The sequence below is a fragment of the Ahaetulla prasina genome, chromosome 13 (assembly GCF_028640845.1).
Source record: "Ahaetulla prasina isolate Xishuangbanna chromosome 13, ASM2864084v1, whole genome shotgun sequence".
Classification (NCBI taxonomy): Eukaryota; Metazoa; Chordata; class Lepidosauria; order Squamata; family Colubridae; genus Ahaetulla; species Ahaetulla prasina.
In genome coordinates this window covers 10,700,283-10,723,334 of record NC_080551.1, presented here as the reverse complement: position 1 = coordinate 10,723,334, position 23,052 = coordinate 10,700,283, and the positions used below count along the sequence as shown (strand labels likewise).

The window sequence follows — 23,052 nt, the reverse complement described above, 5'->3', positions numbered from 1 at the left end:
AAAACTGGATGCAATATTCCAAGTGGGATCTTTGTTGTTGTTGTTAGTTGTGAAGTCGTGTCCAACCCATCATGCCCCATGGACAACGTTCCTCCAGGCCTTCCTGTCCTCTACCATCCTCTGGAGTCCATTTAAGCTCATGCCAACTGCTTCAGTGACTCCATCCAGCCACCTCGCTCTCTGTCATTTCCTTCTTCTATTTCCCTCAATCGTTCCCAGCATTAGGCTCTTCTCCAGTGAGTCCTTCCTTCTCATTAGGTGGCCAAAGGATTTGAGTTTCTTCTTCAGGATCTGGTCTTCTTAAGAGCAGTCAGGGTTGATTTCCTCTAGGACTGATTTGTTTGTTCACCTTGCAGTCCATGGGACTCTCAGGAGTTCTCCAGCACCAGAGTTCAAAGCCTCAATTCTTTGGCGCTCAGCCTTTCTTATGGTCCAATTTTCAGTGGGATCTTACTAAGGCATTATAAAGTGGTATCAATGCTTCACATGTTCTTGATTCTAACCCTCAATTAATCCAGCACAGGACTGCAATCAACCCTGGACATCATGGTTAATAAGAGCAATCAGTAAGTCACAGACAACTTTTCATTTTTTTTATTAAGCAAAAGAGGATTTGAGAAAATGCAGCTGCAATTTTACAGCTACAAAATCTGCTTTTTCAAAAGGCAACTGGACTTCCTGCATGAAATACATAATCTCGAGGGTAGTGCCGTCCAATGGCTAAACAATCTATAGATCCAGCCATAGTTTTATTTAATTCTATTCGTAATTTTATTTATCACTCATACTCACTGTTCTGCTATTTTATACTTTGATGCACATTTTATATGCTGTTTCCCTGAATTTTTATGTGCTAATGTTGTATTCTGTCCACGCCGTGCAAAATAATAAACTTGGCGAATGCAATTTACAGGTGAGATTACATCCAAGTTTCTTTCTATATATTTTGCAGAATAGGAGAACGTTTACCAACCCCAAGTTCTGTTTGTCAAAGTCACAGCAGGCTGAATTATTATCGCAGCAACCAAGAGGTGTCAAGTTTGAAAAAGCAGTCAGTCCACAAGCATACAACCCTTGATAAAATATCTACCTGTTGTTTATCTCCTTTATACATTCGGTCATGAGTTGAACTATAACTTCAATATCTGTGACTCAGAGATGGTTCAATCACTCCCAGGTGGCACAGCTTGGAAGTGGGAGAGAGAATTTCCAGGCAAATATTCAATCCTTCTCAAAGTCCAACTGTAGCTTTGATAAGATGAACTGTAGCTTTGATAAGCTCCTTGTCAGTTCCCCAATTCTAGGGAATGGTGTTCATCTCTATTACTTGGCCAAGGGGAGCCAGTGTTGTCCAAAGATGCTTCCGTGGTCATGTGGCCAGCATGACTATATATCAAAGGTTCACAGAACACCATCACCTTCCCACTGAAGTGGTACCCATTTATCTACTCGCATTTGATCGCTTTCAAACTGATAGGTGGGCAGGAGCTGGGGCAAAGAATGGGAGCTCATCCCATAGTGTGGTCAGCTCTCCAGCTGACAAGCTCAGCATCTTTAACCACTGAGCCATAGCGCCCTATGAGCTCTGATAAGGGGTGCCACTTAACGTGATCAGAAGTCAAGGCAGAGTTACAAGAGGACAAAAGGAAATAAACTGTATTTTGTATTATGAAAGAGATCTTTGTTTCAGCTCTTCTGGAAGAAAAAAAATACCTTTATGCTTTGATAGCTGCTAAAGATAGAATTTGTTTCCAGCTTGACTAGTCTAAATCAGGGGTCCCCAACTTTTCGGACCTCAGGGACCACTAAATTCATAATTTTAAATCCTGCAGACCATTAATATGGTCTGCCTAACGACTGGCCGGGTGGGCATGGCTAGGTGATCATGTGACTGAGTGGGCATGGCCAACTCGATGTCACTCATGTCAAGGGATGCCTCGCCAACCTCTATTCGCCCCTCACTTCCCAGCCACTCCTCACCTGCCCACCCAGGCTCCTTAGGGCCCCAACAGGAAGCAGTTGTTGGAGCTAAGCAGCCACCGTGAGAAAGAGTTGGCAAAACAGCTCAGTTCAAATTGGATCTGACCAAGAAGGAGGCTCAGTAGAAGCAGCTCACTGAGGACTAGGAGCATAGGCTCTCCAAGCAGAGAGAAGACCTGTAGGAGTGCAAGACTAGGTACAGGCGCCTGGAGGCTCAGAGGGCTGAGATGGTCAGCCAGTTCCAGACCTTGATGCAGTCCCACTGGAGAAGAGTCTCCAGCTCTTCGCCACCAGTGGCACTTCCCTCCAGCCTTCGCCCAAGGCCCCGCACCAAGAGGCTGAAGCAGACCCCAAGTCAGAATTTCTGCCCTACTCTGACCCACACAAAAAAGACCCCAAAGGGGAAGACTCTCTGTAGCAACACAAACGTTCATTGCACGTATCCAGCCCAGGGGCCATAGTTTGAGCACCCCTGATTTAGTGCAATATAAAAAATGCAAATAATTTTTCTGTGGCCCACCAAAATTTTCTCACGGACCACCAATTGGTGACCGCTGGTCTAGATCAAAGACCAAACATTTGTACTATTTCTCCCTTTTACTACTGAACTGTTCCTTTTTAAAGTTCTAGCTTGCTTCTGGTTTTGTCAACCGATACTCCGTACAAGCTCAACCTTCCCTGGATTGTTTTTGAGTTAAATTGTTTTGCTTTTACTTCTTGCTCTCTTTGCATTTTTTTTTTAAACCGTACTTCTAAAAACTCAGTTCCTCCAAATATGCCAATGCTGGGATCTTCCCTCTTCTTTCTGATTGGTTTCTTTTTCTTTCCAGTCATAGTCTAAAATTTGCCTTAAAGGGATTGGCTCAGAAATGAGTTTACCATCTTACGGGAAGACAAAGTATATCACTGTGCACGAAACACCCTTTCATACCCAGAGTGAAAACACTGGGTATGTTTATATCAGAGTAAGGTTTTTTCTTTTCTTCTAGCAAACTATTTTATAGAATTCAGCCAGGATTTCCTGGGAGAGTTCTTGGATCTTCAAAATAATCTGCCTTGAAGAAAGTCAGAAGTAATATTTTCCTGCAATTCAAATTTGCAGGAATTACAATTGGCAGAAACTGACAAGGAAACAATGTATGGAAACTAATCAAAGAAGAAGCAATGTAGAACTAAAGGAGACATTTCCTGACAGAAACAATTAATCGGTGGAACACCTTCCCTTCAGAGGTTGTGGGTGCTCCATCACTGGAGGCTTTTAAGAAGAGACTGGACAGCCATTTTTCTGGACTGGTGCTGTCAGGGTTCCTATGAATGCCCTAATTAAATGATGAGCCTAGAGCCAAGTTTCAAAAGAAATCCAGTTATTTATTAGGAGCAACATGTCAGCAGGTACCCAAGTGAAGTCAGCTCTGCCCCACGTAATTTACGGCCCAGCTATGACTCTGTTTTCCCCCTCCTCCCAGGGTGTGTCATAAATCACATTCTCCAACGGAGCACTTTCACGGGCTGTAAAAATCACGCCTCTCAGTCCTGTAACCTGGGATACAGCCTTGAGAAAGATATGCAAGGAATGTGCTTCTGGTTGTGTCTGCCATACTGCTCAGTCAGTATCCCCCCCCACTCCTGCCTATGGCGACTTGAGAGTAGGCCAGGAATGCTTTACAAGTTGACAGGTATAGGGTTTTCTGGTCAAGCAGTGGGTTGGACTAGAAGACCTCCATGGTCTCTTCCAACTCTGTTATTCTGCTTCATTTGTTCTGAGCCTATTCTGCAATGCACAACAGTAGGATACTTTAACGATACTTTAAAAACGCAGACATTATTTTAAACCAAAATCTTGCCAAGAGGAGGAATAACAATTATTTGTCTTACAATGGAAATACGTAATGGAAGTATGTAAACACAATCAGAGAAAACATCAATATTTCAAATTATTTTTGAACATGCAAAAATACAACTTCCTGGACTGTACTATTTTAGAATTAGTTGCGTGTTTATATACAGCTACCTATCCCTGAAGCAGCTCCTTATACAAAGAAACATAGCATGTCAAGAAGGAACTTGCAATATATTTTACAGTTATAAATCTGCTAGGAAACCCTGAAACCCTGGAATTTTAAGCAAATGAAACAAGGTTTCTGGAGAACAGGCATTTTTTTCCCAGAGCTGAGAAGCAGCAAACAAACATGGATTTTGCAAAGAACATTTGGAAGGTATTATTGGTCTTAATCATACATGGAATAGGCCTGCAGGAATCTGTAAGATTTAAAAGCATAATGACTAACTGAAACCCACTCAAACCCATTTTTTACACAACAGAGCTACTTAAGTGTGATTTGGACATCTCATAAACCATGATGTTCCAACTGTGATTCAATAAAACTACACTGTTGGGATGACGCAATGAACTAAGGTAGAACTATATTTGGGCTGCAAAAATCAGATTAACAAGAAGAGAGCTCAGGAAGCTCAAACTGCCCAAGGAGCTGCTGATAGTTCTACAGATGATTGAATCTGTCATCTGCATCTCTGTAACTTTCTGGTTTGGTTCTGCAACCCAACAAGACAGACACAGACTTCAGAGGATAATTAGAACGGCAGAAAAAACAATGGCTACCAACCTGCCTTCCATTGAGGACCTGTATACTGCACGAGTCAAAAAGAGGGCTGTGAAAATATCTACAGACCCCTCGCATCCTGGACATAAACTGTTTCAACTCCTACCCTCAAAACGACGCTACAGAGCACTGCACACCAGAACAACTAGACACAAGAACAGTTTCTTCCCGAACGCCATCACTCTGCTAAACAAATAATTCCCTCAACACTGTCAAACTATTTACTAAGTCTGCACTACTATTAATCTTCTCATCGTTCCCATCACCCATCTCCTTCCACTTATGACTGTATGACTATAACTTTGTTGCTTGTACCCTTACAATTTATATTGATATTGTTTCCTGATTGCTTATTTGTACCCTATGACTATCATTAAGTGCTGTACCTTATGATTCTTGATGATCTTTTCGTCTATGTACACTGAGAGCTTATGCACCAAGACAAATTCCTTATGTGTCCAATCACACTTGGCCAATAAAAAATTCTATTCTCTATTCTAAGAAGTCAAGAAACTGCTGCTTTTTAGTGATAATTCGGATTTTTGCAACCCAAATATGGGTGCCATCATTAATCAAGGACCAGACATAATACATTAACCAGGGGGTTAACCAGACTTAAGCTTTCACTGATCCGGACATTTCTTTGTCCCCCAGATGTCCCCCCAGCAGTGTCCCAATATTTGAGAGGCTACCACAAAGATGAGAGGGTCAACCTATTTTCCAAAGCACCAGAAGGCAAGACAAGAAACAATGGATGGAAACTAATCAAGGAGAGAAGCAACCTGGAATTAAGGAGAAACTTCCTAACAGTGAGAAGAATTAATGAATGGAACAGCTTGCCTTCAGAAGTTGTGAGTGCTTCATCGCTGGAGGCTTTTAAGAAACACTGGACAGACATATGTCTGAAATGGCATAGAGTAGGGACCCACAACCTCCGGGCCATGGACCGGCATTGGGACATGGCATGGCAAAAACCGGGCCATGCAAACAAGAAACTTTACGCTTAAACTATCTACTGTTGACCTCACCCCATTCCTAAGAGGTCTGTAAGGGGCATGCATAAGTGCATCTGCGTGCCTACCAACCCTGTCCTAATATTCCTTTTTTACTTACTCTTTTCATGTATCCAAATTATGTTTATACTTTTACCTGTTATCTTATATATCAGGGGCCTCCAACCTTGGCAACTTTAAGACTTGTGGACTTCAACTCCCAGAGTTCCTCAGCCAGCAACTCTGGGAGTTGAAGTCCACAAGTCTTAAAGTTGCCAAGGTTGGAGACCCCTTGCCTGAAAGGTTGGGGGCCCACCGATATAGGGTCTCCTGCTCAAGCAAGAGGTTGGAATAGAAGACCTCCAAGGTCCCTTCCAACTCTGTTTATTCTATGTTCTGCGTTAATCTGAGGCTCTCCTCCCCCCCAAAAAAAAAGTTTCCCGAAGATATTCTACCATTTTTGAAGACTTCCCAAAGATTCTACCTTCCCCTTCCTGCCCTGTTCCTTGAACAGCCATTCAGAATGCAAATTCTGCAAATCCAAAAGGTTTCCTTGGAGTGGAAAATCGAAAGGAAGCAAAGGAAGCGCTTTGGATCAAACAGCGGGGGCAGCATGGCGACAGGCAGCACACATCGCAGATAAAAACAGAAGCACGGCCACTTTCCCACAAACTGGGCACTTCCCAACAGGACCGATTTCGCCCCAGTGGAACTTTCCAATTGTAAGAGCGGCTGTCAAGTCAGGACATTTTAGGCGAAGGGTTCCCAAAAGGTTCAAACTTCGAACCAGTGGGGAAATCCAAAATTTTTTTACTAGCGGTTCTGTGGGCATGGCTCGGTGGGCGTGGCAGGGATGGATACTGCAAAAAATCCATTCCCACCCCACTCCAAGAGGAGGATACCGCAAAAAATCCATTCCCACCCCACTCCAGGGGGAGGATACTACAAAATCCCCATTCCCACCCCGCTCCAAGAGAAGGATACTGCAAAATTTCCATTCCCACCCAACCCCAGGGGGAGGATACTGCAAAATTCCCATTCCCACCCCACTCATGGGGGAAGGATATTGCAAAATCTTCATTCCCACCCCACTCTGGGGCCAGCCAGAGGTGGTATTTGCCAGTTCTCTGAACTGCTCAACTTTTCCACTACCGGTTCTCCAGAACCTGTCAGAACCTGCTGGATTTCATCTAATCAGAAATGGTGTCGGTAGGGTGTCCTGCTTGGGCAGGGGGTGGGGGGGGTTGGACTAGATGACCTACAAGGTCCCTTCCAACTGTGTTCATTGATCGGAACCTGACGTTACCTGTCCATTTGCAGCTGCCGAAAGGGAGTGGGAGGTGGAAGCCAGGCGGAGAGGAAGAGAAAGCGGTGAGGTTCCCCAAACCCCCCTAAAAGTAAGACATAGAGCTGACTTCACCTGCCTTTTTTTAGGGCACCCAGAATCTCGAACAACTAGGAAGATCCCTCTACGAGCAAAGCGATAGCAGCAGAGCCGGAAAGCAGCTCTTGGCTGCAGGGTGGCCGTCTAGATCGGGGCAACACCAAGCCTGCCTTGGCCGAGGCAGAGGAGAGGAGAGGAGAGGAGAGGAGAGGAGAGGAGAGGAGAGGAGAGGAGAGGAGAGAATTCTTTATTGGCCAAGTGTGATTGGACACACAAGTAATTTGTCATGGTGCATATGCTCTCAGTGTACATAAAAGATCATCAAGAATTCTAAGGTACAATTCTTAATGGTAGTCATAGGGTACAAATAAGCAATCAGGAAACAATATCAATATAAATCGTAAGGATACAAGCACAAAGTTACAGTCATGCAGTCATAAGTGGGAGGAGGTGGGTGATGGGAACGATCAGAAGATTAATAGTAGTGCAGATTTAGAATAGAATAGAATAGAATAGAATAGAATAGAATAGAATAGAATAGAATAGAATAGAATTTTTTATTGGCCAAGTGTGATTGGACACACAAGGAATTTGTCTTGGTGCATATGCTCTCAGTGTACATAAAAGAAAAGATACGTTCATCAAAAATCATGAATAGAATAGAATAGAATAGAATAGATTTTTTTATTGGCCAAGTGTGATTAGACACACAAGGAATTTGTCTTGGTGCATATGCTCTCAGTGTACATAAAGGAAAAGATACCGTCAACAAGGTACAATACTTACAACACTTAATGATAGTCACAGGATGCAAATTTAACACAATGAATGTTGGACAGCGCCCAGAGGCCGAGCCTCGGCTGCAACTTTTTGGCAACGAGCAAGTCAGCCTCCGGCTCTCGCCAGCCTCGCCCAGATGCACCGGACGCCAGTGGCAAGCTGGATTCCGGCGAATCTGGAGGGTTCCCGTGCCAACCCCCCCCCCCCCGCTCCATTCCCCCCCCCCCCCGCTTCCTCTTGGTCTTCCTGGACTGCGCTCGGTTCCTCTACCGGTCCCTAGAGACGCCTCCAACGAGCGCAATCGTTCGTGCTTGGTTACCGACCACGAGCCTTCCAGCCTGCGCGCACTTACCGGGCAAGGCTTGCGGGGGAACCTCGGCGCGCCCTCCATGTCTTGGGACTTGGAAAGAGGAAGAAACCGGGTGCGGGGGGGCGGCGCAGAAGGACCGACTGCGCGGGACATCCCCCGGTGGGATGCCTGCGAGCTGGGGAAAACGGAGCCAAACTCGGAGAGGAAGAGAAGGAGGAGGCGCGTTCGGCTTCCCTGCTTGAGCAGCCCCGGCACTTCCTCGATTGCCCGGCCGGGGGTGGGGTCTTCCGGCTCGGCAAGGCGAGTCTGAGTGGCCGCCTCCGGCTTCTAGGGCGGCGCAAGGCGAGGACGGGCGGGCGCAGCTGTGGAAGTTCTGCGGAAGGCGAGCGCGGGGGCGCAACCCAGCTGGATCCGGGGAGAGGAGCCCGAGCTCGCGCCTCGGGCAGGTTTTCCCCAACCAGCGCCCTCCCCGTCCCAATTTTTTCTCCATCCCATCCATTGGTTTGCCGACCCCTTGGCATCACGTCCGACTTTCCTGCTTGAGCAAGGGGGGTTGGACTAGATGACCTCCAGAGTCCCTTCCAACTCACTTTCTTCTGTTCTTTCTTAGCATCCGCGCGCTCTCTGCCTTCGGGTTTGTTTCTTGGTTTGGCGAAGGCATCTCCCGTGCAACATTTATTTCTCCATCCCACTCCCCCTGCTCGGAGAATCTGCACAGCTGGAGATCTTATAGGGTAGGGTCGCTCCAGAATTACTCATAGGATTAAAAAAAAAAATGCCCCTCTAAATTTTAAGAATCCCGGCAAGAATTTATTTATTTATTTATTTATTTTTATATTTGGCATGAGTGTGGCTTCCCCAACCAGGAAGTATTCATTTCCCTGCCAGAGCTGCTATTTTACGAGGTCAAGCAGATTCCACAAGAATATATGATCAGACACGGAAAGCATTTGGTGTGTGGGTGTGGGTGGGTGTGAGAGAGAGAGATAATATATATAATATATAATTAATATATATGTGTGTGTGTATATGTGTCTATGGTATATATATATATACATACATATATATATACATATATGTATGTATGTATGTATGTATGTATGTGTGTCTGTGTGTATACACACACACATATACACATAAAAGAAACACTAAGAAGAAACACTAATGAAGGTTTTAAGCAACTTTTCAAAACTGGGATAGTGTTACCGGTTACTCTGCAAGTAGAGCAATTTATAAATATAATTTCAAGAAAATTTGCAGACCTCAAATTGGAGGCTTTTCAGATCTCAAATCAGGACACTGTACAAAAATAAATAAATAAATTTAATTCCCGGCGAGGGAAGCGTAACTATGTTGTGTCAATGTAAATCCATAAAAAAACCTTTCTGTCAACGTGAATCAATCATGTTCTTATTTGCAAGGCCTTGTTTGCCATCAAAGCAAGGGAAGTGAGAATTGTGAAGAGTGTTGCAACTACGGTAAATGCAATGCGTTATTATGAGTGGCCAGCAAATCAAATTCACCACTGCAGTTATTTCTTCCAGCATTAAGTCATTTACCATATTGCTGCTCTTGACAGCTAACAGATGCTGGCTGCTGCGGATGGTTGCCCCAGGAAAATGTAGCCTGGAGCTCTGGAAATCTCCTTGAGTTGGCATCAACTTGGCAACTGCTTAACAACTAAAATGTCAAGTTCTGATTCTTAAGACATACAAGGGATCATGTTGAGCTATCCCAATGCCCCACACCTTTCCCCAAGCCTGACAAAGCCAAGGGAAATCATCAAAACCATAAAAAAGTGAAAGTTAGAATATTTCAGACATGTGTTAATATTTTATAATATTAAAAAAAGAATATTTCGGACATATGATGCGACACCTGGAAAAATACGGCATAGCTCACTTAATCCGCTAAGGAAAGTTTAAAGGCAAATGAGGTCCAGGCAGAAGAAGAACAACAACATCATGGCTTCAAAATCTAAGGGACTGGTTTGGACAAAACTCAACAGCACTTTTTCATGTGATTGTTGATAAAAATAGGATTGCCAATATGATCGCCAACATCCGATGATGGATATCGCACAAGAAGAGACTGCCCCATACCTAAGTTCATGCTGAAGCTCCTAGTTTCCATATCACTGACTATTTTTTCTTCCAATTGGGAATAGAGCTGGAAGGGACCTTGGAGGTCTTCTAGTCCAATCCTCTGTTAGTATAGGAGATCCTATACTATTTCAGATATGGCTATCCAGTCTCTTCTAAAAAACCTCCAGTGATGGAGCCCCGACAACTTGTGAAAGCAAGCCGTTTCACTGGTTAATTGTTTAATGGATTTAATGAAATAGTCTAGTTTAATGAAAAGAAATACTTGGGGAGACATGATAGCAGTGTTCCAATATCTCAGGGGCTGCCAGAAAGAAGAGGGAGTCAAGCTAGTCTCCAAAGCACTTGAGGGCAGGACAAGAAGCAATGGGTAGAAACTAATCAAGGAGAGAAGCAACCTAGAACTTAGGAGAAATTTCCTGACAGTCAGAACAATTTAATCAGTGGAACAACTTTCCTCCAGAAGTTGTGAATGCTCCAACACTGAAAATTTTTAAGAAGATGTTGGATAACCATTTGTCTGAAGTGGTGTAGGGCTTCCTGCCTAAGCAGGGGGTTGGACTAGAAGACCTCCAAGGTCCCTTCCAACTCTTTTGTTCTGTTCTGTTCCATTCCATATTCTATTCTATTCTATTCTATTCTATTCTATTCTATTCTATTCTATTTGTTCTGTTCTGTTCTGTTCTGTTCTGTTCTGTTCCATTCCATATTCTATTCTATTCTATTCTATTCTAATTCTTCTATTCTTTTCTTTTCTATTCTATTCTATTCCATATTCTATTCTATTCTATTCTAATTATTCTATTCTATTCTAATTATTCTATTCCATATTCTATTCTATTCTATTCTATTCTATTCTATTCTATTCTATTCCTCATGCTGAGAGGTTGGAAAAGGTTTTCAATTCAGGAGGACAGAAGCAGAGCCTGCATTATTAAGTGTGCAGTCAGAGGGAGGTGGAAGGGTATTACATTCCTTCAACTTGATGTAAGTCCCTAACCTGTCAATAGAATTGTGGGACTTTCCTGGCCAGCAGGTGTGAGATATGACAGTCATCCTATCTTGCATGGAAATAAGCTGGTTCAGCTTTAACAAAGAAAAAGCCCATTGGATAAAGCTGGTAAAGTCATATTCACACAAGAAGTCTTGCGGGATTTGTGAATAAATGAAATCGTGGGATGTCTGGATGTTAGTCATCTTGAGTTCCTGGAGGTAAGCTGGATGGAAATCTAATAAAACAAATTGTTAAATAGTGTACCAGTAGTTGTTAGAACTGTCCATCTATGTATAATAGCCTTTTCTTTCTCTTTTTTCTTTTTCTTTTTCTTCTTCCCTTCCCTTTTTTCTTTCTTTCTCCTTTTCTGTCTTTTTCCTTCCTTCCTTCCTTCCTTGCTTCCCTCCCTTTCTCTCTATCTTTATTTCTTTCCCTTTTGTCTCCCTTCCTTCCTTTTTTCTTTCTTTCTCCTTTTCTGTCTTTTTCCTTCCTTCCTTCCTTCCTTCCTTCCTTCCTTCCCTCCCTCCCTCCCTCCCTCCTTCCCTCCTTTTCTCTCTTATACAGCCCTCCACTCACCACAGCTTCATTGAGGGTCTTGCAAGAGTGCACACTCAGACTTGCAGGAGTGATATCAAGAGATCAGACTGGAAAACTAAAGTTATGAAAGCAACTACTACTTTTCCTGTGAGATAGAGTAACAGAATCTTGGAAATCTGAATCCCTTTCTCCCTTTCTATTTTTATCCTTAAGAGAACTAGGCAGGGTCAAGACTTTCTATTTTTTCTTTTCCTATTCCTTTCTGAGTTTAGTTTGCATTGTTTTTTTAAAAATTATTGTTCAAATATTCTTTTTAAAAAAATCTATTTTGCAGTATATGGAATTTCCCCTCAAGTACGAGCAAGTCGAATCATAAAAATTATATTTTATTAACTATAGTGCTACTATTACAAGAGATAACTTTTAAAATAAGCAAATTATTTCCATGTACAATCAGCAATAAAAATACATTAGATTAATTGCATTCTAATTTATAAATATATATATATATATTTATTTATATTTAAACCTTTAATGATACTTCATACCAAAAGACAGCACTAACATGCAATGAAATAATATAAAGACTCTACAAGGTTGTACTTTACAATAGTGCCTAATATTTTAATTTCCAAAGTGAAAAGAAAAGAAAAGAAAAGAAAAATTCAGTGTGTACAAAACCATAATAAAATACGGTTACCGTCAATAATTACAAGACATTGAAAAAGCTTGAAATCACAATGAGGAATATATTTATTTCAAAAAGAGTCTCTCTAGAAAAATAAAACAATGATTCCAGATTGCACTGTAGACAGTGATCATTAAATGCACAAAAAAGAGGCAATTACTGTAGCTGTCTTATAATGCTTTTATACACCATCCAGAAGTAGGGAAAAAAATGTCTGTGCAAGAACTGTGGGAAAAGTTAATGGACAAGAAACTCCCAAGAGCATCTGGGATCCTTCTTTATTTGTATTCGTGAAACATTTCAAAAACACGTTAGCCAACAGTGAAATATTTGCCAGAAACTCCCCAAAACACAGACGAATTGCTAAATTGCAAAAATGCAATCCTAAGTAATGTGGCCTATAAGACTAAGAGTCAAGGAAAAAAAATTGCAAGTAGAATACTGCCTTCATCTAGCCTTCAACACTTGATGAAAGTATTTTCTTGAGAGATTTGGAAAACAGCTCTAAGTGAAGAAATACAAAAACGTTGAACAGCTTCAGGACTCCCATCTGCAAATCCCTTCCCTAACCTCAGTATCTCTTTGGATTGACTGGAGTTTGGCTACCTGAAAATACTTTCATACAATGGTCCTTCATTCTTCCAGATGTTTTGGGCTTCAATTCCCAGAATTCCTAGCACAACCACCAAAGACTAGGATTTATGGGAAATCAAGTCCTAACCCATCTGGAAGATAACCAGGCTGGAGGAAAGATCTTGCAGACCGCATCTGTTTCAGAAAACCAGATAATTAATTTTTGAGCTAGAAGGAGCAGCTCAACAAAACCCTCTTTAAAAAAAAAAGATCATTTGGTTTCCTTTTTTTAAAGGAAGGAAAATGGGGAATTCCCCCCTTTCCAATTCTAGCAGGTACCCCCCAATCTGTGTTATGTGTCAACATTCAGAGTGTCAGAGTTTTAGCCTCCATGCGCATCCGTAGCTCAACAAGTCTTCTGCGACACTTTAATGGTGACCGTCTTCACTTCTGTGTATTCTGAGAGAGCATATTCTCCTCTGTGGAAGAACAAAAATTTTGAGTAGAATAGAATAGAATAGAATAGAATAGAATAGAATAGAATAGAATAGAATAGAATAGAATTTTTTATTGGCCAAGTGTGATTGGACACACAAGGAATTTGTCTTGGTGCATATGCTCTCAGTGTACATAAAAGAAAAGATACGTTCCTCAAGAATCATAAGGTACAACACTGAACAATAGTCTTAGGGTACAAATAATCAATCAAATCATACTAGGAAACAGTCAATATCAATTGTAAGGATGTCAGCAACAAGGTTACAGTCGTGCAGTCATAAGTGGGAGGAGGTGGGTGATAGGAACGATGAGAAGATTAATAGTAATGCAGACTTACTAACTAGTTTGGCAGTGTTGAGGGAAATTTTATTTAGCAGAGTGATGGCGTTCGGGAAAAAACTGTCCTTGTGTCTAGTTGTTCTGGTGTGCAGTGCTCTATAGCGTTGTTTTGAGGGTAGGAGTTGAAACAGTTTAAGATATGAGTACTTCAGCATGCCAAAAAGTTGCTCTCTATTTACTTCCCTCCCCACACCTTTTTAACATAAGCTTAAATGCCACTCATAAGATGGTAACCTTTTCAGAAATGACATTGGAAAAGTAAAAAGATTCCTATTGAGGAGAAGGCGATTAGGAAAATATTAGAACATGTAGAAACGAACAGATTAACAATCTTCGGTTAGCAATCAAAGAGAAAGAACAAACTGAATATTGTATGATATGGGATGTATTTTATCCATGGTTAGAGAGTAAAAGGGGAAACTGGAAATAAAAGAAGTTTAAAGAAAAAAAGAAAATATGTTAAGATAGAGGTATAAATAAAATGATAATTGTTAGTATTAGGATGAGGAGGATAATTATGTGTTATTATTGTATTTTTACTAGAAGATACATTAAGAGGAAAAACAAATAGGCTTTATAATATTTAACTGTTTAACAAATTATAATTTTAAGATTAGAGAATTATATTAAGTGAATGATGTTGTAAATATTGAAGGTTGGCATATAGATATTTGAACTCAGATGACACACTGTTTTAGGAAAGAAGAAATGTTTGTATTTTGAAATATATATATATATATATGAAGTGTTTTTCTGTCGAAGCACTTGGTCTACCCCAATATGGGAGGGAGCATAGTGCTTCCCTTTTGCCTTTCAGCTCCAATCCAGGAGCCCTCAGGCAGTCGCATTCAAACCATTTTATACCAAATATATATTTGCAGATAAAGAAATAAAGGGAGACTAGTATAGATCTATTTCAAGTTTTTTTCGCTTTCATCAGCTAGCCATACCCTTACTCGGATTGGAACTTGTAACGAGTAAGGGTATGGCTAGCTGATGAAAGCGAAAAAGCTTAAAATAGATCTATACTAGTTTCCCTTTATTTCTTTATCAGCAATTTGTGTGTGTGTGTGTGTATGTGTGTGTGTGTATATATATATATATATGTATGTATGTATGTATGTATGTATGTATGTATGTATGTATGTATGTTTTCTGAGGTTTTCGTGGGTGTTTGTATGTAGGTCTTTGGTTATTCGGGTTTTCTCCCGCGTAAAATTGGAAGTGTCTTGGCGATGTTTCGACGAAGTCTCATTAACTAGCAGTTAAAAAGGAAGAAACAGCTGCAATCACACATTGCTCCCAGAAGCACGAAGCTGAAGCCTGAAGATGACGAATGAGATTGTTTTCTGAGGTTTTCACGGGTGTTTGTATATAGGTCTTTGGTTGTTCGGGTTTTCTCCCGTGTAAAATTGGAAGTGTCTTGGCGACGTTTCGACGAAGTCTCATTCGTCATCTTCAGGCTTCAGCTTCGTGCTTCTGGGAGCAATGTGTGATCGCAGCTGTTTCTTCCTTTTAACTGCTAGTGGGGGTTTGAACTGATTGGGTGGGAGCTTGGCTGTGCTCTGATTGGATGGGGGTTTTTCTGTGCTCTGATTGGCTGGGGGTGTGTCCTGTGTTGGTGGGGGCTTGGTTGTGCTCAGTCTAGTCTGTGCTGCAGGGGGATTTGAGCTGGTTTCTCTGATTATTCTGTTGTTAAAGTGTTCAGTTTTGGCGATAGTTCTGGTCTTCAAAAAAGAGGAACCAACTTCTTCCCTGGTCCAACACTTTAAAGTCACAGGACATGATATTGACTTTAAAAAGACCAGAACTATCGCCAAAACTGAACACTTTAACAACAGAATAATCAGAGAAGCCATTGAGATAGAAAACGCCCACACAGCATGAACAAAGGAGATGACACCTCCTGCCTACCAGCCATTTGGAAACCCGCCCTTATTGACAAACGAGTCCCTAACACGAGGAATGACACCAGACCCACACTCACAAGGTCCACACAGGATGTCACCACCACACATCCACCCAGAAAGCAGACCCAAACCCACACTGATCATGAAGCACGACCAAGGACCAGAAGCCAGACCGCAGCTGCAACATTAGCCATTTCAAACCCCTCCAATCCATTCATGCAGCAGACTGACACCCACTATGAAAATGTAGCACGACCACAAAGCCAAACAACAGCTATGCAGCTCACCAGCTCAAATCCCCCTGCAGCACAGACTAGACTGAGCACAACCAAGCCCCCACCAACACAGGACACACACCCCAGCCAATCAGAGCACAGAAAAAACCCCATCCAATCAGAGCACAGCCAAGCTCCCACCCAATCAGTTCAAACCCCCACTAGCAGTTAAAAGGAAGAAACAGCTGCGATCACACATTGCTCCCAGAAGCACGAAGCTGAAGCCTGAAGATGACGAATGAGACTTCGTCGAATGGTAGTCAACCTGGTCCCTACTGCCCACTAGTGGGCATTCTAGCTTTCATGGTGGGTGCTAGGGGTTTTGTCAAATTGTCCAATTATAAATTTTATAAAGTAAAGTTACTTCTCTAATTTATAAATCACCATTACTGTGGAACCGGTGGGCGGTTAGAAAATTTTACTACTAACAGAGATACAAAAGTGGGCGGTAGGTATAAAAAGGTTGACTACCCCTGAGTTACATGAAGGCTTACACACTAATGCATACTTTCAGCAGCATTCCCTAGAAGACTCCTTTGGGCTACGAGCAATTTTTGAACATTTGAATTATATTTAAATTTGTAGGAAGTAGGAAATCATTCTAAAAACCTTGGCTTGTGCATCCAGCTCCAAATATGATTATCTTTCAAATTCCTATCTGCCTCAGAGTCCACCTGTGTGAACATGTCCCTCGCTAAATTAACTTTCTTCTCCTTGGTTTTTCCCTGATGTGGGGATGTCAACTCCCAGAATTCTTGGCAATGGTTATGGCTCACAAGGAAATTCAACAACCTCAATTCACAAATCTGGAAGGGTTCAATTTGGGGCAATTGCTTTAACAACTTTTTTCTCTAAGTATTATTGGTATCTTATACGGTGACAAGAAAGAGCCTTTTCTGTTTATTAGTTATTTGGAGAGCAGCGGGTTAAAATTTCATTTTTCTGGATATTTTAAACTGGTATATTACGGTGAATAACACGATAATATGTTTATTTCCTGCCTTCATTGCTGTAAATTGTGTGTGTGTGTGTGTGTGTGTGTGTGTGTGTGTGTGTGTGTAAGAGAGAGTGGGGGAGGCAGTGGTGGGATTCAGCCAGTACTGTCTGGTTCGGGCAGACCGGTAGCGCCAACTGCAGTAGGCTCCGCCCACCTGCCTGAAAGTAATGCCGACCTATTTAGCCATGTTTTGGAGGCTGTGCATATGCATGGAAGGTGCATGAGCGAGCACAGAGCATGCACAGAAGCCTGAGCATGCGCATGTGTGCTCACATTTGCGAACCAGTAGGGAAGATAAGTGAATCCTACCTCTGGGGGTGGGAGGGAGAGGAAGAGAGGGGGAGGGGGGAAATGGAGACCAAGAGGGAGAGAGAGAGTTCAAATCTATCTTGACTTTTGTTGAAGCCTGTCTCCTGTCTAGAGAACCCCTTTAGTTTTCTTGGCAAATTTGAGAAGTGGTTTGCCACTGTCTCTTTCCTAGGGCTGAGAGAAAGGGACTGGCTCCAGGTCTCCCAGTTGATTTCATGGTCCACTTTCTAGCCTGGTGCCTTAATCAAACTGGCTTAATCAAACTATATCTTTAGAAGGGGTTATTTTTCTGTATATTATCTTGGTGAAATGAAAGAGGGGATACAAATAAAAAAATACCACCCTAAGGATCACAGGCATATGGCCCAAATACTGGTTAAAGGAGAAATAATTTGCATTTGTTGGGAAGATCTGCATATGAACAGCTCATCCAAATTAAAAGGTCCAGTGGCACAGGGGGAATAAGGAACACCAGAAGTCCAGGCAAGGCAACAAACAAAACCCTCTAAGCCAAGACAAAGGAAAATTAGATTCTTGTTCCTGCCATTCTGCAGCTTAATTTTCTTCAAAAACAAAAACCAGACTTACAGTTCTCTGCCATTTCCTGACATTTTAAAACCACCGAAGGGAGCTTGTGCAAAGAAGGAGTTGTAGCAATTGATCCTGTGGAAAACAAAGAAACGAATAATACAGCTCTACCGTTTGGAAAGAGCTTACAACTCTAAGCTAAGCCTTGGTGTGCTTAACTATGTTTTTCTGAAGGAACCACAGCTGGCAACATATGTGCTAGTCGTTCCTGACTCTAGGGGGCGCTGCTCATCTCCGTTTCAAAGCCGAAGAGCCAGCGCTGTCTGAAGACGTCTCTGTGGTCATGTGGCTGGCATGACTAAACGCCAAAGGCGCACGGAATGCTGTTACCTTCCCACCAAAGGTGGTCCCTATTTTTCTACTTGCATTTTTGATGTGCTTTTGAACTGCTAGGTTGGCAGAAGCTGGGACAAGTAATGGGAGCTCAGCCTGTTACGTGGCACTAGGGATTCGAACCGCTGAACTGCCGACCTTTTGATAGACAAGCTCAGCCACCGCGTCCCTCTGCTGGCAACATAGACGCAGCCAAACAAGCCAGAGAATGACTTAGCGCAGGGTGTCAAACTCAATTTCACTGAGGGCTATGGCTGACCTTGGTGGGGCATGGCCAACTGGATGGGTATGGCCAACTGGATGGGTGTGGCCAACTTGACGCCACTCCCCAAACTGCTAGAATGTTTCCTCTTCACATTAGGTAGAATGGGCCAACGACACATTGGATAGATCGGGCAGTTGCTGCATTGGGTAGACTGGGCCAAAATCACGCGGGCTGGCCCCTTACATTTTCCAGAACAGCCCCACGGGCCAGATCTGGCATCATGGGCCGGATCCAGCCCACAGGCCTTGTGTTTGACACCCGTGACTTGCTGTGTTGCGTTAACCCTATATCCCTATTCCTTTATAAAGTATTAACTAGTATTATTTCATGCATTAACTAGGCAAATGAAAAACAGCTTAATGTACTCTAAGGTCAGAAGAGGAGGAGGAGGGGACATAGACTTATACTTCGTCTACAATGCCTGCAATGCTGGCCTAGTATGGCTTCCAAAGCTGACACGAAGATTGAAGTGCAATTACTCAACGAAGCGACTTTCTGCAGGAAAGAGAAAAAAATAGCACCTCACCAGATAGTGCCAGATTGTAGTGCTGAGGCCAATGTCAAGGCTCTATCCAAGTTCTTTGTAAACACCGCTGCTGTAAGTCCATATTCTGTATTATTGGCTCTCTGTATGACTTCTTCTAGGCTTTTAAACTTTGTTATGGGCTGCACGGGTCCAAAAATCTGTTGACATCAAAATCATGGCCATCAGAAGATGAATCAGTTGAGTTACCTAAAGCAAGGGTCTCCAACCTTGGCAACTTTAAGACCTGTGGACTTCAACTCCCAGAATTCCTCAGCCAGCTTTGCTGGCTGAGAAATTCTGGGAATTGAAGTCCACAAGTCTTAAAGTTGCCAAGGTTGGAGACCCCTGATCTAAAGCACCTTGCCTTTTATACTAGGCTATTCAGCAATCACACTGTGCGGCATTTCCCGTGTTTAACATTTTTATTGGGTTATAAGATAAAATAAGATGCAAAATAAGAAAATAGGAAATAGGAAAACGGTGGAGGGGAAGAGGGGGAAGAGAAGTGATAAGAAAAAAAAAGTGTCAGGGTTCCAGAAAAACCTCTTCTGCATAAAAAAAACTCAGAAGCCATTGTCTTTCAGAGTTCTTTACTAGCATGAGGAAACTGGCACACGATGAGTGAAATTCCAAAACTGAACTTCCGGATTCTTTTCCCAGTTATACAAACCCCAAGAGTCCCACCCCCCTAACCCCTTTGCTGGTCACATGGTCCAACGTCCTTCCACTTTATTCGAATATCTTCTTGCCACTCCTTCTGCAGATGTGAACACAATCCGACCTTGACTGCTTGAAGAATGTCACCGTACCCCTCAACCCCCCTCCTTCCCCTCAGGGGGAAAAATGTGGCAGCGTCTGGAAACCTAAGGCCTAGCATGGTTTCCAAGCCTGACAAAAAGAAAAAGAAACACTGACTTCCAACTCTCTCTGTTGCAGTAAAATAAGGCATTCACATCGAATCACAACTTTTTGCTTTTTCGTAATAATACGAACAAGCCATTTCTATAAACACCTATCAATTTAATTGGTAAAACCCAAAATCAAATTTTCATTCTTTTCCACTTCTAGCACAAAGTTCAGAAGCGGTCTCCATGTGGAAACAGAAGTACTTATGTTCTTTTCTTTCACCAGAATGGTCAATTTTGCCAATTTCAGCCAACTCCATCAATTTCTGCAATCACAATGGCCTAAAAATTTCAGATACTCAATAGATCTAGATAAATGGCAACAGTTATGGGAGAGGAACTACAAATTAACAATGTCCACTGCATATAAGAGCCTCTTGTGGCTCAACAGGCTAATGCAGTCTGTTATTAACACAGCTGCCTGCAATTACAATTGCAGGTTCGAGTCCCACCAGGCCCAAGGTTGACTCAGCCCTCCATCCTTTATAAGGTAGGTAAAATGAGGACCCAGATTGTTGGGGGGGCAATAAGTTGACTTTGTATATAAATATACAAATAGAATGAAGACTATTGCCTTACACAATGTAAGCCGCCCTGAGTCTTCGGAGAATGGCGGGATATAAATTCAAATTAAAAAAAATAAAAATATATATAAAGAAAATCAATATAAAATGTTTTATAGATGCCATATGCCTCATGAAAAACTGGCAAAAATGTTTAAAGATAAATCAGCTAAATGTTGGAAATTTCACCAGTTACTAGGATCTTATTATCATATGTGGTGGACATGCCCAAAAGGTAAAAATTATTGGAATAAAATAAAGGGTTGATTAGAAAAAATGACCCAACAACACATTGATTTAAAACCGGAGCTGTTCTTATTGGGTGTCCTCCCAGAGCAAATCAGTAAAGAAAATATTAATTTGATTATACATGTAATAACAGCAAGAATTGTTTTTGCACAAAACTGGAAAATAGAAAAAATCCCCCTGGAAGGAGAAGTTATTTTAAAAAAAAATTAGATTGTGCAGAAATGAATAGATTAACTTTGATGATCAAAGAAAGGGAGGATTCAGAATATTTTAAGATATGGGATCAATTTTACCATTGGTTAGAAAAAAAGATATAGATAAGCAAATTGATCGTTATGTAAGAACATGGTATAATTAGAATATTGTACTTGTGAAAAAATGGCAATAGATTAAATTGAAATGAAGAAAGAAGAAACAACAAAAAGATGGAGCCATGAAGAAAACACGGAGATGTCACACGGAAGGAATGACTGATGTATTAAATGTTTGTTTGTTTATAAAGTATTTTTTTTATATATAAAAAAACCTTCTATTTGCAACTATTTGTCCAAACATTGTGCGGCATTCCCATCTGGTGACCGGCTGGTGACCCCCAGGGGGAGAGCCTTCTCTGTGGGGGCACCCATCCTCTGGAATGAGCTTCCTCCGGGGTTACGATTACTCCCTGACCTCCAGACCTTCCGTCGTGAGCTCAAGACTTTCTTATTCCATTGTGCAGGGTTGGCCTAAGTTATTATTGTTTTAAATGGGGTTTTATTATTGTTTTAGCATAATTTTTAATTGATATTAGCCTAATAGAATTAGATTTTTATACTGTATTTTAAGTCTGTTTATATATTATGTTTTATTGGCTGTAAACCGCCCTGAGTCCTTTGGGAGAAGGGCGGTATAGAAATTTAATAAATGAAATGAAATGGCGTCCTTTGGTTGTGTTGTCGTAGCAGGACAAAATTCTTTGAACTGAAGTCCCAAAATATTTTGGAGAGCACCCGGCCAGGAACACCTAATGTTTTACTTTGATCCAGGTGCCTCTTTATTTTATTTTTTTATAAAGGGTGGAATGGACAAGATTACGAACAAAAATGGCTTCTTTGTTAACCACCCCATATCTACATCTACAATCACCTGTGCGCTGTGTGTTCGTTGGGAGGTTACATAAATTTGTAGATAAATAGATAAATAAATACCTCCTCTTTGGCAATTCGCATATTGTCGGTGACTTCTGAAAAAATGGTGGGCTTGATGAACAGGCCGCAATCGCCCATCGCTAAACCGCCACACTCCAACTTGGCACCTTCTTTCTTCCCGCTTTCGATCAGGTCCAAGATCTTGTCAAACTGCTGCTGATCGATCTATCAAAATCAAAACACACTTTGCAAGGCTCTTGCGAGAACTAGAAATGGATGCTAATAGTGTGACACAGAGATCAACGTGGGACTTCTTTCTTATCCTCGTCTTCCTCATGGAAAACATAACACAACTAACGATGGAAACTGACCAAGGAGAGATTCAACCTGGAAATAAGGAGGAATTTTCTGACAGTGAGAACAATCAACCGATGGAACAGAAGTTGCCTTCGGAAGTTGTGGGAGCTTCATCCCTGGAGGCTTCCAAGGAAAGATTGGACTGCCATCTGTCAGAAATGGGGTAGGGTCTCCTGCTTGAGTGGGGGGGTTGAACTAGATGACCTATAAGGTTCCTTCCAACTCTGTTAATCTATTTAATAATTATTTAAGAGAGCCAGTTTGGTCTAGAAACTGGGCTAGAAACTGGAGGGCTGTGAATTCTAGTCCCACCTTAGCCATGAAAGCCAGCTGGGGGACTTTGAGTACCAAACACCAGGAGAAGGTGAGTTCTAGTCCTGCCTTAGCCATGAAAGCCAGCTGGGTGACTTTGAGCACCAAACACCAGGAGAAGATGAGTTCTAGTCCCGCCTTAGCCATGAAAGCCAGCTGGGTGACTTTGAGTACCAAACACCAGGAGAAGATGAGTTCTAGTCCCGCCTTAGCCATGAAAGCCAGCTGGGTGACTTTGAGCACCAAACACCAGGAGAAGATGAGTTCTAGTCCCGCCTTAGCCATGAAAGCCAGCTGGATGACTCTGGGGGCCAATCACCAGGAGATGGTGAGTTCTGGTCCTGTTTTTGCCATAAAAGATGGCTGTTCAGGGCCAGTTCCTTTCTCTCAGCCCAACTCACCTCACAGGGTGGTTGTTATGAGGCAAATAGGAGCAGGAAGGTATGTTGGATACGTTCATCACCCTGAGCTGTTTGTAAAAACATTAACGGCAGGACACAAATAAAGGGGGAGAAAATATTTGTTTCAGTCCAGTCCA

General features: G+C 42.1%; 2 protein-coding genes across 2 annotated transcripts in view; both read right to left on the bottom strand.

Moving 5' to 3' along the window:
* LRRK1 (leucine rich repeat kinase 1) overlaps positions 1 to 8,314 on the bottom strand; it is a 112,243-nt gene extending 103,929 nt beyond the window's left edge. Inside the window, exon 1 of the mRNA XM_058155914.1 lies at positions 8,110 to 8,314. The gene's annotated coding sequence lies outside the window, so the exon portion shown is untranslated. The remainder of the gene's footprint in view (positions 1 to 8,109) is intronic.
* A 3,778-nt stretch (positions 8,315 to 12,092) lies between these two features.
* Positions 12,093 to 23,052, bottom strand: part of ALDH1A3 (aldehyde dehydrogenase 1 family member A3) — a 61,419-nt gene continuing 50,459 nt past the window's right edge. The window contains exons 10-13 of the mRNA XM_058155913.1: positions 21,906 to 22,070; positions 19,002 to 19,159; positions 17,878 to 17,952; positions 12,093 to 13,440 (exon numbers count right to left, since the gene is read on the bottom strand). Of these exons, the coding sequence (XP_058011896.1) occupies positions 13,368 to 13,440; positions 17,878 to 17,952; positions 19,002 to 19,159; positions 21,906 to 22,070 (471 nt within the window). The 3' untranslated portion in view covers positions 12,093 to 13,367. The remainder of the gene's footprint in view (positions 13,441 to 17,877; positions 17,953 to 19,001; positions 19,160 to 21,905; positions 22,071 to 23,052) is intronic.